Here is a 13675-nt window from a genome sequence, read left to right on the forward strand (position 1 = left end):
CACACTTCTACAAAGCCAGTGTACACTATTGTAATTATGTTGGTTAGTCATTGCTAAGTTGCATAATATACAAAACGTAGTCAAAACAGACTGCTAAGCAAGCATGTTTGTTACAATAACACTGTCAAAATGTCTGAATCCTTGAACACTGTTGGCTTCACACGGTGAGAGAGGACTAAAACATAGCTAAATAGTGTGAACTAAAACAGAAACTGTGCGCAATGGGTTTGATGATATTAATACTTTGGTGTTGACTTTTAGTTTAAAGGTTATTACATTTGATTACAGTTTCCTTTGTTGAATACTGATTGTAGGTAGCTTTTTGCATCAACCATTCATTGTGTTTGGATTAATGTCCAATTGTTTGCAGGCAGATGGTTGGGGTTGGTTGTACTATACCATCCTGACAGTGGCCATCATCTGTCGAAGCTGCCAATTAAATACAGATCTTCTTAGACTATATTTCTATCTACATATAGACACGATTTCTCTCTCTTGGCCAGCGTTGAAAAGACCTTACTACGAGGAAGCAACGCTTATTCCCGACAAAAAACATATTCAGTGTAGCTTGTCCAGATTTTGTCCTCGTTTGGATCATTGCTCGTGTAGGCGCACGTACCAGTGGAGCTGCAGGCCACCATGTGGAAGCCCACTTCTGTCAGTTTGTCAAACGCCTGCTCTAAAAAATTATATTTCAGGTAATACCTGGATGTATACCTCTCCGGCGGGCGGTCGGGGTCCCTGCTCTCATTCAAAGTGTCTCCAAACACTTCCTTCGCCAGGGAGGTCTTCCCGCACACGGTGATGCGCGCCACTCTCCTGAACTTTGCGTCGGTCTGGATGTCTCTTCCGATCGTGTACGAGCCCCGGTATCCTATCGTGATGTACCCGGACTTCCTGGAGTCGAGGGAAGGCGAGCGCGGGCTGCTGCTCACCGCGGTGATCGTGCGTAAAGTGTCCATGCGTAAAGTGTCCATGGCGCCGCACTGGGGCGCGCCTTCGTCGGGGTCACTCTGGCAGATCTCCTCGCTGATGGAGTCGTCTTTGCTCATCTTGGGGTGCAGCAGGCGCTTGGAAAGCTCCCGCAACTGGAAAAAGTCGGCCTCCCTCTGTAGGCGGCTTCTCTCTGGGAAATAGTCGGGGAGCACCAAGTTAAGATCGCGCAGATAGTCGAGGATATAGCGGAATAAGAATCCGTCCCTGTCTAGAAAGAAGCGTCCTTTGTTGTCCCTCGCCAACTCTTTGGGGGTCTTCTTGCTGAACATGGTCCAGAGGAGGGAGTCCGGGACAGCGACTAAAGTTGTGTGTCTGGTGACGTACACTTGTCCGCCGACATTCAACTCGATGATTTCGGGAAACGGGGAGAATTCGTTGCAATTCGATATCCCGCTCTCGGTGTCCGCTAGGGCCATTTTGGAGCAGTGGGGTCTCCGCCGTGCAGAATCTCTGACTAAGGATGTGGCTGGTTGTTTATGTAGCCTATGCCTGGCATTTATGAGTAGGAGGGCAGATCGACCACCAATTTGTATTTAACCATTTAAGGGCGGCCAGCGCGCGGCCCTATGGGAGATAATGGCTGTCCAATGGGCGTGCTCCTACCGGGGGGGGGGCTGCTGTGGCTCACTCTCCCTCCCCTTCTCTCTGTTCAAGAGGTTTTATTGGCACGGAAATAAACATTGACACGGACAAATAAGATTTATAATTAAGCAAAGGACGATTAATACAGATAAGGCTGTGTAAAAAGCCAAATACAAAAGAAAAAACGACATTAAAAAAAAGTTGTATTTTTTATATTTTTCCAGAAAGTAGGCTACACAATATTATTCCAAACACTTCATAGGGGAGTAGGTTATGTTCATATCGTAATACTCATGTAGTTGTGCAGCCATATGTAGCTCCCCAATAATAAAATACAAATTAAACACTTTTGCAGAGATGAATTAACGAGGAGAATTTGGCAATGAGGCAATTCCATCAGAAGTCCTGAAGTGGGGTAAGCATGCGCACAACGTGTCGCAAGACTGACACCTACTGGACCACATGTTCCTCTACTCTGTCATGCTTTCACAATGAATCCGATTTATTCCTCTTTTTTATTACTTTGACCCAAAGGTCTTTTTTTTTTTTTCAAATTATTACTAATGAAGGCAATTTAAAATCATCCAAACACATCAGATGTTCAATAACTAGGTCGCATGTACGATTTAACAAATTATAGGCTACACTCTTGTGTAAAGTAGGCCTAATGTCATATAATTACTGTCACGACCGGGCTAGGATACAGGGCGCAGATGCAGGGTTTTGGGGTTCTTCAATAAAAGTCTTTATTGACAGAATCAGGTAAGATAATTCCAGGACCGAGTAACAAAAACAGGCTATGAAAATTAACTCAACTAAGGTTGTCCTAGGGAGAAACAAGACTACAAAAGATACAAAATAATAATCACTCCACTAAAAGGAGGAAAACACAAAAGACTATGAAACGTCTATAAGAACTGAAACTCTCCTGAAAACTGGAGGCACTAATTTATGAAAACGTGAGCAAACAAAAGATCACTCCAAATGGAGAAAACAAAAGGCTATGAAAACATTAACTAAGGAACTAAACTATGCTTTGAAACTTACAACTGAAAATCACTCTTCTTCGAGGAACCGGAACAAAAACCAAAAGCGACCAAAGGCGAATGCAGAGCAGAGACAAGACTGTGGTTGGTAGGAGTGAACGTACGTAGGTATGAACAAAGACGAACACACTGACACAAGACAAAGGGAGACGCCGACTCAAATACACAGGGTAACAGGGAACAAGTGGAAACACTCAGCAGACAATCAGACCAAGACACATGAGGAAGGGCAAGTGACCTGAAACGAGAGGAAAGTTACTTTTCAAAATAAAACAGGAAATGACAGGACAAGACATGGAGACAGGACAAAAACCCAACTTGACCTCACCGCGGTGTGACAGAACCCCCCCTTCTAGGGCCGACACCTGACGGACCAGGCAACTCCGGATGATCCCTATAAAAGTCTTGAATAAGGGAAGGGTCGTCTATGTAACTCCGTGGGATCCACTGTCTCTCCTCTGGCCCGTATCCCTCCCAGTCCACTAAAAACTGTTTACCCCGGCCTCTGTTGCGTACAGCTAACAGACTCTTTACTTTATAAAGTGAACCCCCATCGGCTGCTTCTAGAGGCTGTGGAGGCTTGGTGACCGGGACCATGGGGTTGTCCTTAGTGGGCTTAACCTGACTGACGTGGAAAGTGGGGTGGACCCGGAGGGACCTGGGCAGACGGAGACGAATGGCAGCTGGACTGATGACCTTGGTGATGGGGAAAGGACCCACGAACCGTGGAGCCAGCTTCTTAGAGGGAACCTTAAGGTGAAGATCCTTAGCTGACAACCACACTCTCTGCCCGGGCCGATACTCGGGTGCAGGACGGCGTCTTCGGTCTGCTGCCCGTTTGACTCTGTCCCCCTGACGGATGAGCATTTGACGGGCGGCGGCCCAGATGCGGTGGCAGCGGCGAACCAGGGCGTGGGCGGAGGGAACTGATACTTCTGGCTCAGAGTCAGCAAACACAGGAGGCTGGTAACCATAGGCACACTTGAATGGGGAGAAACCTGTGGCAGAGGTGGGCAGAGAATTGTGGGCATATTCCACCCAGACTAGGTGGGTGCTCCACGAAGTCGGGTTCTGGGACACGAGGCATCGGAGACCGGTCTCCAGCTGTTGGTTGAGGCGTTCGGTCTGGCCATTGGCCTCCGGGTGATATCCTGATGTCAGGCTTGCTGTGGCACCGATGAGCCGACAGAACTCCTTCCAGAACCGGGAGATGAACTGGGGGCCCCGGTCTGACACAATGTCCTTAGGAAATCCATGGATCCTGAAAATATTCTGCATCATAATTTGAGCGGTTTCTTTAGCTGAGGGCAGTTTTGGTAAGGCAATGAAATGTGTCATCTTGGAAAAACGATCCACCACGGTCAGGACCGTTGTGTTACCTTTCGAAACTGGAAGCCCTGTGACGAAGTCCATGGAAATGTCCGACCACGGTCTGGAGGGGATTGGCAAAGGTTGCAGGAGTCCCATGCGTGGCCCGGAGGATGTTTTGTTGCGAGCATAGACCGAACATGCCTCGATGTACTCCCGGACCCTCGACTCCATGGATGGCCACCAGAACCGTTGGGAGATGGCGAACATGGTTCTCCGGACTCCCGGATGGCAGGTGAGCAGCGAGGTGTGAGCCCAATGAATTACCTGTGGGCGCAATTCAACAGGGACGAACAAACGATGTTCTGGGCACCCACTGGGTGGGGGCGTCTCACCATTTGCTTGCTTCACCTCCTGTTCTATCTGCCAAGTAACCACTCCAACCACACAGTTCAGTGGGAGGATGGGTTCTGGTTCTTTGGCAACAGGCTCAGGGTCGTAGATGCGTGACAGGGCGTCTGGTTTGACATTCCGGGACCCCGGCCTGTAAGACAACGTGAAACGAAAACGGTTAAAAAACAATGCCCACCTGGCCTGGCGTGAATTTAGTCTCTTAGCTTGTTTAATATACTCAAGATTCTTGTGATCGGTCCACACAATGAATGGATGCTGTGCCCCCTCCAGCCAATGTCTCCACTCCTCCAAGGCGACCTTGACCGCCAGCAACTCCCGGTTGCCAACGTCATAGTTGCTTTCCGCGGCACTCAATCGCCGGGACAGAAAGGCACAGGGATGCATCTTGCCATCCACCTCTGACCGCTGAGATAGGACCACCCCGATCCCCACGTTAGATGCGTCAACCTCCACCACGAATTGACTCTGTGGATCTGGCAGAATGAGGATGGGCGCAGAGGTGAAGCGGCGCTTGAGGGTCTGGAACGCCTCCTCCGCCTCCGGGCTCCAGTTGAACCGAACCTGGGGAGGGGTCAGAGTGTGGAGGGGAGCAGCTATTGCGCTAAAGCCTCTGATAAACCGCCTGTAGAAGTTAGCAAACCCGAGGAACTGCTGAACTTTCTTGCGGCTATCAGGCGTTGGCCACTCGACCACAGCGCTCACTTTAGCCGGATCCATCTGCACCCTTCCAGGGGCTACGATAAAGCCCAGGAAGGAGATGGTGTTGGCATGAAACTCACTCTTTTCCGCTTTGACATACAGGTGGTTGTCGAGAAGACGCTGAAGAACCTGGCTAACATGGCGTCTGTGAGTGTCTAGGTCTCGTGAGTAGATTAATATGTCATCTAGATAGACGTAGACAAACTGGTCGAGAAAGTCCCTGAGCACCTCATTGATCATGGCCTGGAAAACGGCAGGGGCATTTGTGAGACCAAAGGGCATGACCAGATATTCATAGTGACCGCTGGGAGTATTAAACCCAGTCTTCCATTCGTCCCCCTCCCTAACTCGCACGAGATGGTAAGCATTGCGTAAATCAAGCTTAGTGAATACTGTGGCCTGCTGAAGCTGATCAAACACAGACGACATTAAAGGAAGTGGATAGCGATTCTTTATAGTAATGTCATTGAGGGGGCTGTAATCAATACATGGTCTTAAGGACCCGTCTTTTTTGCTTACAAAAAAAAATCCGGCTCCAGCAGGTGATGAGGACGGGCGGATGAGCCCCGTCTTCAGTGATGACTCAATGTAGTCCTTCATGGCTTGACGTTCAGGCCCTGACAGAGTACAGGCGGCCCTTGGGAATGGTGGAGCCGGGGATGAGCTCGATGGCGCAGTCATACGGTCGATGCGGCGGAAGGGACGTGGCCTTGACTTTGTTAAAAACCTCCTTGAGGTGGTGGTAGCAGGTGGGTACGGAGGTTAGATCCGGGTACTGGGATGCTATGGCAGGATGAGCAGACAGTGTTTATAATCGTGGTAGCCTGTCCATAAGTCTCATCCCTCAGGCACTTCCCCTCACAGTCCTCCCCCCAACCCAGGATCTTACCCGTAGGCCAGTCAATGTGGGGGTTGTGGCTGACAAGCCATGGATATCCCAGTATCAGTGTGCGTGCAGGTGAGTGAAACAAATAAAAATTCATCAGTTCAGAGTGATTGTCTAAGGTAAGGGTTACAGACTCTGTGACATCTGTAATAGTGAACAGGGCGGTACCATTCAAGGCACTAGCTTTAATGGGCTGTGAAAGGACCTCGGTCTTTAACCCCAACCTTTTAGCCATCTCCCAGTCCATTAGGCTTTCATCAGCCCCAGAGTCAATTAAAACATCCAATTCAATGACTGTGGTGTTGTGTGTTACCTTGATGGAGGTCAAACTACGTGGAACAGACCCTGAAGCTGTGGATTGGCCCGTCGTGCGAGCTGCCTTGACCGGGCAGGCGGCTACGAGGTGTCCAGACTCCCCACAGTAGAAGCACCGCCCCTCCGTGAGGCGGCGTTGTCGTTCCGCCTGAGTGAGCTGGGCCCTGCCCAGCTGCATAGGCTCCTCATATCCAGCCGAAGGAGACAGGCGGCTCTGATCTAGCGATGATCTGCAGGGATCAGACCAGGAAACAGCGGAGATGTGCTGTGGGCGGTCTGGCCGCTGCTGGCGCCCTCCCTGGAGAGCCTTGAATTCCCGAAGTCGGTTATCCGTTCGGACAGCGAGGGCGATGAGGGAGTCCAGGTCCGGCGGCAGATCCAATGGTAGCAGATGCTCTTGAACAGGGCCAGCCAGCCCCTTCAGAAAGACGTCATAGAGCGCCATGGCGTTCCAACCACTCTCCGCAGCCAAGGTCCGGAAGCGTAATCACACACGGATTCTTGACCTTGCCTCAACCCGCTCAGCTCCCTTGCCTTTTCCCGTTCAGTAGAGACTGGGTCAAAGGTCCTATTGAGGGCCACCTTGAAGTCCTGGAGGGAGCTGCAGAGCGGGGATCCTCTCGCCCACTCCGCCGTGGCCCACGCCCTTGCCCTACCCGCCAGGTGGGAGATCATAAAGGCAACCCTGGCCCGGTCTGTGGGGAATGCGTGAGGGAAAAGCTCAAAATGCATTTCACAGTCTGTAAGAAATGACTTACATTGTCCTAGATCTCCTGAGAATCGCTCGGGAGGGGCCAGCCGGGCTCCAGCTCCGGCGTAGGCAGTGGTGGGGACGGGTGGGGGTTCAGGCGCAGCGGATACAGTATCCGTCTTATCAGGGCGACTGAAGAACCGCTCCATCCGCTCAGTGAGCTGCCCTATCTGGGCAGCAACGACAGCCATGAAGTCCTCATGACTATGGGCGAGGCCACCGATTCCCTGGCCCAGTGCAGCCATCTGCTCATCCTGACAGGCGAGGCGAGCTCCCTGTGCCCGAAGAGCCGCAGTTAGCTGCTCGGACCCTGCTGCGTCCATACTGGTCAGTGTGTACTGTCACGACCGGGCTAGGATACAGGGCGCAGATGCAGGGTTTTGGGGTTCTTCAATAAAAGTCTTTATTGACAGAATCAGGTAAGATAATTCCAGGACCGAGTAACAAAAACAGGCTATGAAAATTAACTCAACTAAGGTTGTCCTAGGGAGAAACAAGACTACAAAAGATACAAAATAATAATCACTCCACTAAAAGGAGGAAAACACAAAAGACTATGAAACGTCTATAAGAACTGAAACTCTCCTGAAAACTGGAGGCACTAATTTATGAAAACGTGAGCAAACAAAAGATCACTCCAAATGGAGAAAACAAAAGGCTATGAAAACATTAACTAAGGAACTAAACTATGCTTTGAAACTTACAACTGAAAATCACTCTTCTTCAAGGAACCGGAACAAAAACCAAAAGCGACCAAAGGCGAATGCAGAGCAGAGACAAGACTGTGGTTGGTAGGAGTGAACGTACGTAGGTATGAACAAAGACGAACACACTGACACAAGACAAAGGGAGACGCCGACTCAAATACACAGGGTAACAGGGAACAGGTGGAAACACTCAGCAGACAATCAGACCAAGACACATGAGGAAGGGCAAGTGACCTGAAACGAGAGGAAAGTTACTTTTCAAAATAAAACAGGAAATGACAGGACAAGACATGGAGACAGGACAAAAACCCAACTTGACCTCACCGCGGTGTGACAATTACATCCATAATTACTACGGATATAGGCCTACTGTACTGTCTGTATGTACGACTTTACAGTACATACAGTGTATGGAAACGTCATTACATTTCAAGTATTCAATAAATGTCTCTGCATCAGTCAAGAGGTGATGTCTTGGATTTCTCTGAAACGGGCATGAAGACTTCAATAAAGACTTCCGTCCCGCCCGGACACACCCAGCACCGTTGGGAAAAGTCCGCTATCAAGTTCCCCTACACTGGCTATATCTACTTCCCCAAGACTGTAGAACTGAAAGCAAACGGTTGTGGTTTTAGCTATTGGCAAAAGATAAAAAAGAATAATGGTAATAGTAAAAACAAATGGTATAGGCCTAGATAAAATATATATATATATATATATATATATATATATATATATATTTTTTTTTTTTTTTTTTTTTTTTTTTTTTAATTCAATGGTCAATTATTTGAAATTTCACTCAATTTGAAGGATCAAATGAGAGCTGAATGTAGACTATATGCCTATATAGGCCTATTTGTATTTTTACTATAGCTATTTACATTATCTTGTATTGTTGCTTCTATGTGGCTGTTGAGAGTGAAACTTTGGAACAGCTTACCAGAAGATATTAAAGATAGTAAAAATGTTGCCCATTTAAAAACAATGTTTAAAAACAATATTTTTGAAAAGTACAGAAGTGAAAATGTAGAGAGCAACAAAGGGAAATAATTAACTTCATTTTGCAACAAACATGAAGTTTTCTTGTTTGTTTGATTCGGACTGTTTTTTAGCTATAGGATTGATATGGGATGTGTAATGTAAACTAGGAAATTTAGACCTGTTTTGTTTTTTTGAGTTGTGAAGGTTTGTGGATATAGGATGGTCGGTGGGGGACGTACTGTGTAGGTATATGTATGTATGTGTGTGGGGTGTATGTATATGCGACATTCCGATCAGACTGCTTATGGTTTTTAATAATGAAATGAGAAATGAGGGTGCGGCAGCTATAAGCTTTGCTTCAGCCGCAACCCTTTTCGACCAGCTGTATAGTATTTGTTACTACCTTGAATTTGTTTTGTTGAAATTTTGATGCTGTGATCGAAATAAACACTCATTCATTCAGAAACCAAGCCTTAGAATTGTAGAACTACGATCTTGTGTAGGCCTACTTGTAGCCTACAATACGATTTAATAATAGTAATTCTGATACTGATTCTGATTATAATTGTTCATTATTAAGTATTCAAGTTTTAAAAAGGTAGGCTACACCATGGATGCTGTAGGCCTACTTCACTGCATGTCACGAGTCACGACCGACGTCTTGTCGACTGATCCTTTATTGTGAAACGTCCTTCTCGTAAACAATCCGTGTTGTCATTCTGGAAAATCGCCCTGGCCGGTCTTCAAACGAGTGGGTGGGCCGCACTGTATTTAAGTGACTGACAGTGTGCTTTCACTATTTCTAATCACTAACTATTTCTAATCACTAACTCTCGGAGGAACCCAACCATGCTGCGCAAGGTATCACAGAGCGACTACTTTTATTATTATTTGAATGCTTTGCCAATTCAAAAGAATTACAACATGAATAGGCCTACCATTTTAAATGCCATGCATTCCAAGCCGTATTTTGAGCAGTTTTTTCCTCTAGGTTGGTGATCTATTATAGGCTGGATGGGAATCCTCAACGTAACTTTGTTGTTGTTGTTTTCCAGAATGTTACCAGAAGCTTTGGAGCCGCGATCAGCGGTCTGGGCAGGGGCCACCTGACAGAGCGAGTGATCTCCCGGAGCAAGAGGATGATGCTGGACACCCTCGGGGTGGGGCTAATCGGCACCCGGACGGACGTCTACAACAAAGCCCTCCAATACAGCCAGGTACTGACACCTCCATCACTGGGACTGGGAACTGCATGAAACTGTAAAACTGAAAAACTGAAACTGGGCAGTATAGTATAGGGCCTACTTAATGAAGTGCATCTCAGGGAAAATCGCATGAACAAGTAGGGCGAGGATGTTGTAGTGGTGCAGGTGTTCAACTCCCAGCAGAAAGGCTCTGGGTTTGATCCCCAATGTGCACAGCTGTACCTGTAGTTAGATCTTTGACTAAAATGCCTCACCGCCGCTATTTTCTTCTTGATTAACTGTATCTGAATTCACTGAGACAAAAGCATGTGCACAATGGCTGAATGGTTAGGCTAATAACTTCAAATGCCACACATTTTAAAACATAAGATAAATATGTAGATATAAATTGTATTTAAATCGAAATTATTGATACTTGCGCACATGTTTGTCCACAAAAGCACACCGTTCTTTTCTGATCGGTTCTACAAAAAAATGTATAGCTACTACTGTGCCATGGAAATCCCCTGTGATGCATTTATAATTGATCTCCGCCTGATGATCCAAACTCGTGTGGATACGACAATCTTGTTTTATCATTTAGTCATGCGGAATGTTTTGTTGCAGAGCTTCTCATCGAGGGATCAGAGCCAGGTCTGGGGGAGGGCAGACACGGCCCTGCCCCCGCAGCACGCTGCCTTTGTCAACGGTGTCGCGGTAGGTCTCATCATCATAACTGTGCGTGCGTGTGTGTGTGTGTGTGTGTGTGTGTGTGTGTGTGTGTGTGTGTGTGTGTGTGTGTGTGTGTGTGTGTGTGTGTGTGTGTGTGTGTGTGTGTGTGTGTGTGTGTGTGTGTGTGTGTGTGTGTGTGTGTGTGTGTGTGTGTGTGTGTGTGTGCGTGCGGCCTTCTTAGTTGTAACAGTGATTTTAGTTAAAGATCTTTTCCATCCAGTGACGGACTGGGATTAAAAAAACAGCCCTGGCATTTTCACCCACCAGCGGCCCACACGGGGGCGCGCGCACGCACGGATATAACTTCACAGATATAACTTCACACGCACGGAAATAACACGCACTTTTGTAGCCCCATTGGTGATGAACTCTAACTATAATATGCATAAAGACTGCACCAAAAACATGGCTATATCAATGCACAACTCCAAAAAAAAACAAAAAAACATAATACAAACGTGTCTTAATTAACGTCATGCAATAACGTCCGCAACCCTGTCTATCACGTCATCAGCATCCAAGTTCATTAGGACCTCTTTCTCTGTCGCCATCAGCATAAAGGCCTCCAAATTATCCTGTGACAATCGTGTCCTTAGGCGGAAAAACTTCGCATGCCACTTGAGTACATGAGTGTTAGTGTTAGTAGGAATTGATATGCCTACCATATATTGTTGTAGGCACAGGTGAAGAGTTGCCTATCTTCCTCTATCTCCGCGGCATCAGCAAATTCCGACACTCTGACGTCTCTCTGTGTGGGCTACTCGTTTAGAGGAGACTTTCATTGTCAGCCAACAGTAGTCTCCTTCTCTCCTTCTGTCGCTGAATTCATAGAATTCATAGTTGAACCTCAGCAGACTCTCTTCCAACAACCCCCTAACACGCAGACGCGGTCTGATTGAAATTTGAAATTCCCAGAAGTCATTGCTTCATATAACTTTTGTAAACCAATAATAAAATAAAAAATACAGGCAGATTTGTTGTATTTCAATTTTTTTTTTTTGTATTTCAATTGCAACAATGCACGTTTTTAACATCTGATTGAATAAGGCTACAAAAGAATGTAGACCGATGTAAATGTTGAGGGTAACCATGACTGTGTAGTAGAGACTCCTATCTGGTATAAATAATGATCAGTTTTCATGTAGGTGACTAGGGGTTTAGAGATAAATGGCTGACTTTAATTGATATGAGACCAAGTTTTCTTCATCCCAGATCTTAACTGAACATCAAACACAATCATTGAGCCGACAAAATACACAATTTGTTCTAGAAGCTAGATTTAAACTATTATGCCGTTTTCTCATTATACCACAGAAGTGTTGAATGATTCAGAAAATTCAATATTGATTGCATTCTTCTTCAAAACCGGATATCCCTGCCACTTATTCTTAGTTTCGGTTTTGTCGATACGTTTTTTTTTTGTATCGACCAGATGTTTCCTTGACAACGGTAAACTATACTCAAAGCACTGCAGAACAAAAAACTCTGATTAAGCTCATTATTTTCCAATAACAGGACATTTGTTCAGTTAATCTTGGGGCTGCTCGACTGCGCTGGGACATTTGCACACGCATAATGTGTTCTGTGAAAATGTTCTTCCCCATTTGACCTCTGATCTCCCCACGCTGCAGGTTCATTCTATGGACTTTGATGACACATGGCACCCGGCCACCCACCCATCAGGGGCCATTCTCCCTGCGGTCCTGGCCTTGGCCCAGGTCCTTCCCAGGCGGCTCTCTGGACTAGACCTGCTCCTGGCCTTCAACGTTGGCATCGAGGTACAAGGCAGACTGCTGAGCTTCTCCAGGGAAGCCCTCAACATCCCTCAAAGGTTAGTTTGTTATTAAACCAAACCTATCTTGAAGCTATTTCCTGCTTCCCTCACCAGTGAGACTACTGACAATTTGACTATATAGCAAAACATTATCCATAAGGCTTATTTTCGGGACCCTTCTCCCAACTTTTAGATTCCACCCGCCCACTGTAGTTGGTGTGATGGGAAGTGCGGCAGCTTCAGCCAGTCTCCTGGGTCTGTCCCCGGCCCAGTGCACTCACGCCCTGGCCATTGCGGCATCGTCCGCTGGCTCTCCCTTGGCCAACGCCGCCACCCAGACCAAGCCTCTTCACATGGGGAACGCCGCCGGCCGAGGGCTGGAGGCCGCTCGGCTGGCCTGCATGGGGCTGGAGGGGAACCCGGACGTCCTGGACATGGAGTCCGGTTTCGGGGTTTTCTTCAACGAGTACAACCCCTCTGCGATGGCTGACGTCGGGGGCTTCGAGTGGGCCCTGGAGAGTCAGAACGTGGCCGTCAAGAGCTTCCCTGCCCACCTGGGGATGCACTGGGTGGCGGAGGCGGCGTTGGCGGCCAAGGCCGAGCTGGAGAGCGGAGGCGAGTCCAGCAACCGCCTCGACCAGGTCAGGAGCGTGACGTTGAGAGTTCCGGCCTCCAAGTACATCGACTGCCCTTATCCGTCCACGGAGCACCAGGCCAGGCACTCGTTCCAGTTCAACGCCTGCTCGGCCCTGCTTGACGACCGGGTGACAGTGGAGTCCTTCAGCGACGCCCAGCGGAACCGACCCGCCCTCAGGGAACTCCTGTCCATGGTGAGGGTGGAGAGCCCCGAGGACAACCACCCCAGCTTCGACAAGATGTACTGCGACGTGGTCATAGAAACGCACCCGGGGAATAGGTACGCGGGAAGGTGCGATACGTTCTACGGCCACTGGAGGCGGCCGCTGAGCCAGGAAGACCTGGAGAGGAAGTTCAGAGGCAACGCGTCCACCGTGCTGTCGTCCGAAGGGGTGGAGGGCATCGTGGACGTCGTGGGAAACATGGAGCGAATCACAGACCTGTCTGCTCTTGGTTTATACCTCCAGATGACAAACAATCAATAGGCTTAAAGTATGAAAAGTATATATATAGAAATATAGAAATAGATATAGAAATACATTATATATATATATATATATTTAGTTTATATATATATATTTAGTTTGTTGGGGCTTTATACATTTATTTCAATCACGCACATCATATGCATTGTAAATTTTGTAATGTCTGAATGTGTGACAAT

At 47.5% G+C, this 13675-nt stretch overlaps 2 protein-coding genes across 2 annotated transcripts; one reads left to right on the plus strand and one right to left on the minus strand.

Annotated features, from left to right (window-relative positions):
• Nucleotides 1-536: 536 nt before the first annotated feature.
• Nucleotides 537-1412, minus strand: kctd12.1 (potassium channel tetramerisation domain containing 12.1; the record flags this gene model as incomplete). Its single annotated transcript, XM_084478410.1, has 1 exon — nucleotides 537-1412. The coding sequence occupies one exon, from the start codon at nucleotides 1410-1412 to the stop codon at nucleotides 537-539; it is 876 nt and encodes a 291-aa protein (XP_084334536.1).
• Nucleotides 1413-9803: 8391 nt separating this feature from the next.
• Nucleotides 9804-13496, plus strand: acod1 (aconitate decarboxylase 1; the record flags this gene model as incomplete). Its single annotated transcript, XM_084478135.1, has 4 exons — nucleotides 9804-9902; nucleotides 10497-10586; nucleotides 12233-12432; nucleotides 12569-13496. Exons 1-4 carry the CDS (start codon nucleotides 9825-9827, stop codon nucleotides 13494-13496), a joined length of 1296 nt encoding a protein of 431 aa, XP_084334261.1. The 5' UTR covers nucleotides 9804-9824.
• Between the last annotated feature and the right edge of the window lie 179 nt (nucleotides 13497-13675).

The sequence above is a fragment of the Micromesistius poutassou genome, assembly GCF_964030765.1.
Source record: "Micromesistius poutassou genome assembly, chromosome: 14".
Taxonomy (NCBI): Eukaryota; Metazoa; Chordata; class Actinopteri; order Gadiformes; family Gadidae; genus Micromesistius; species Micromesistius poutassou.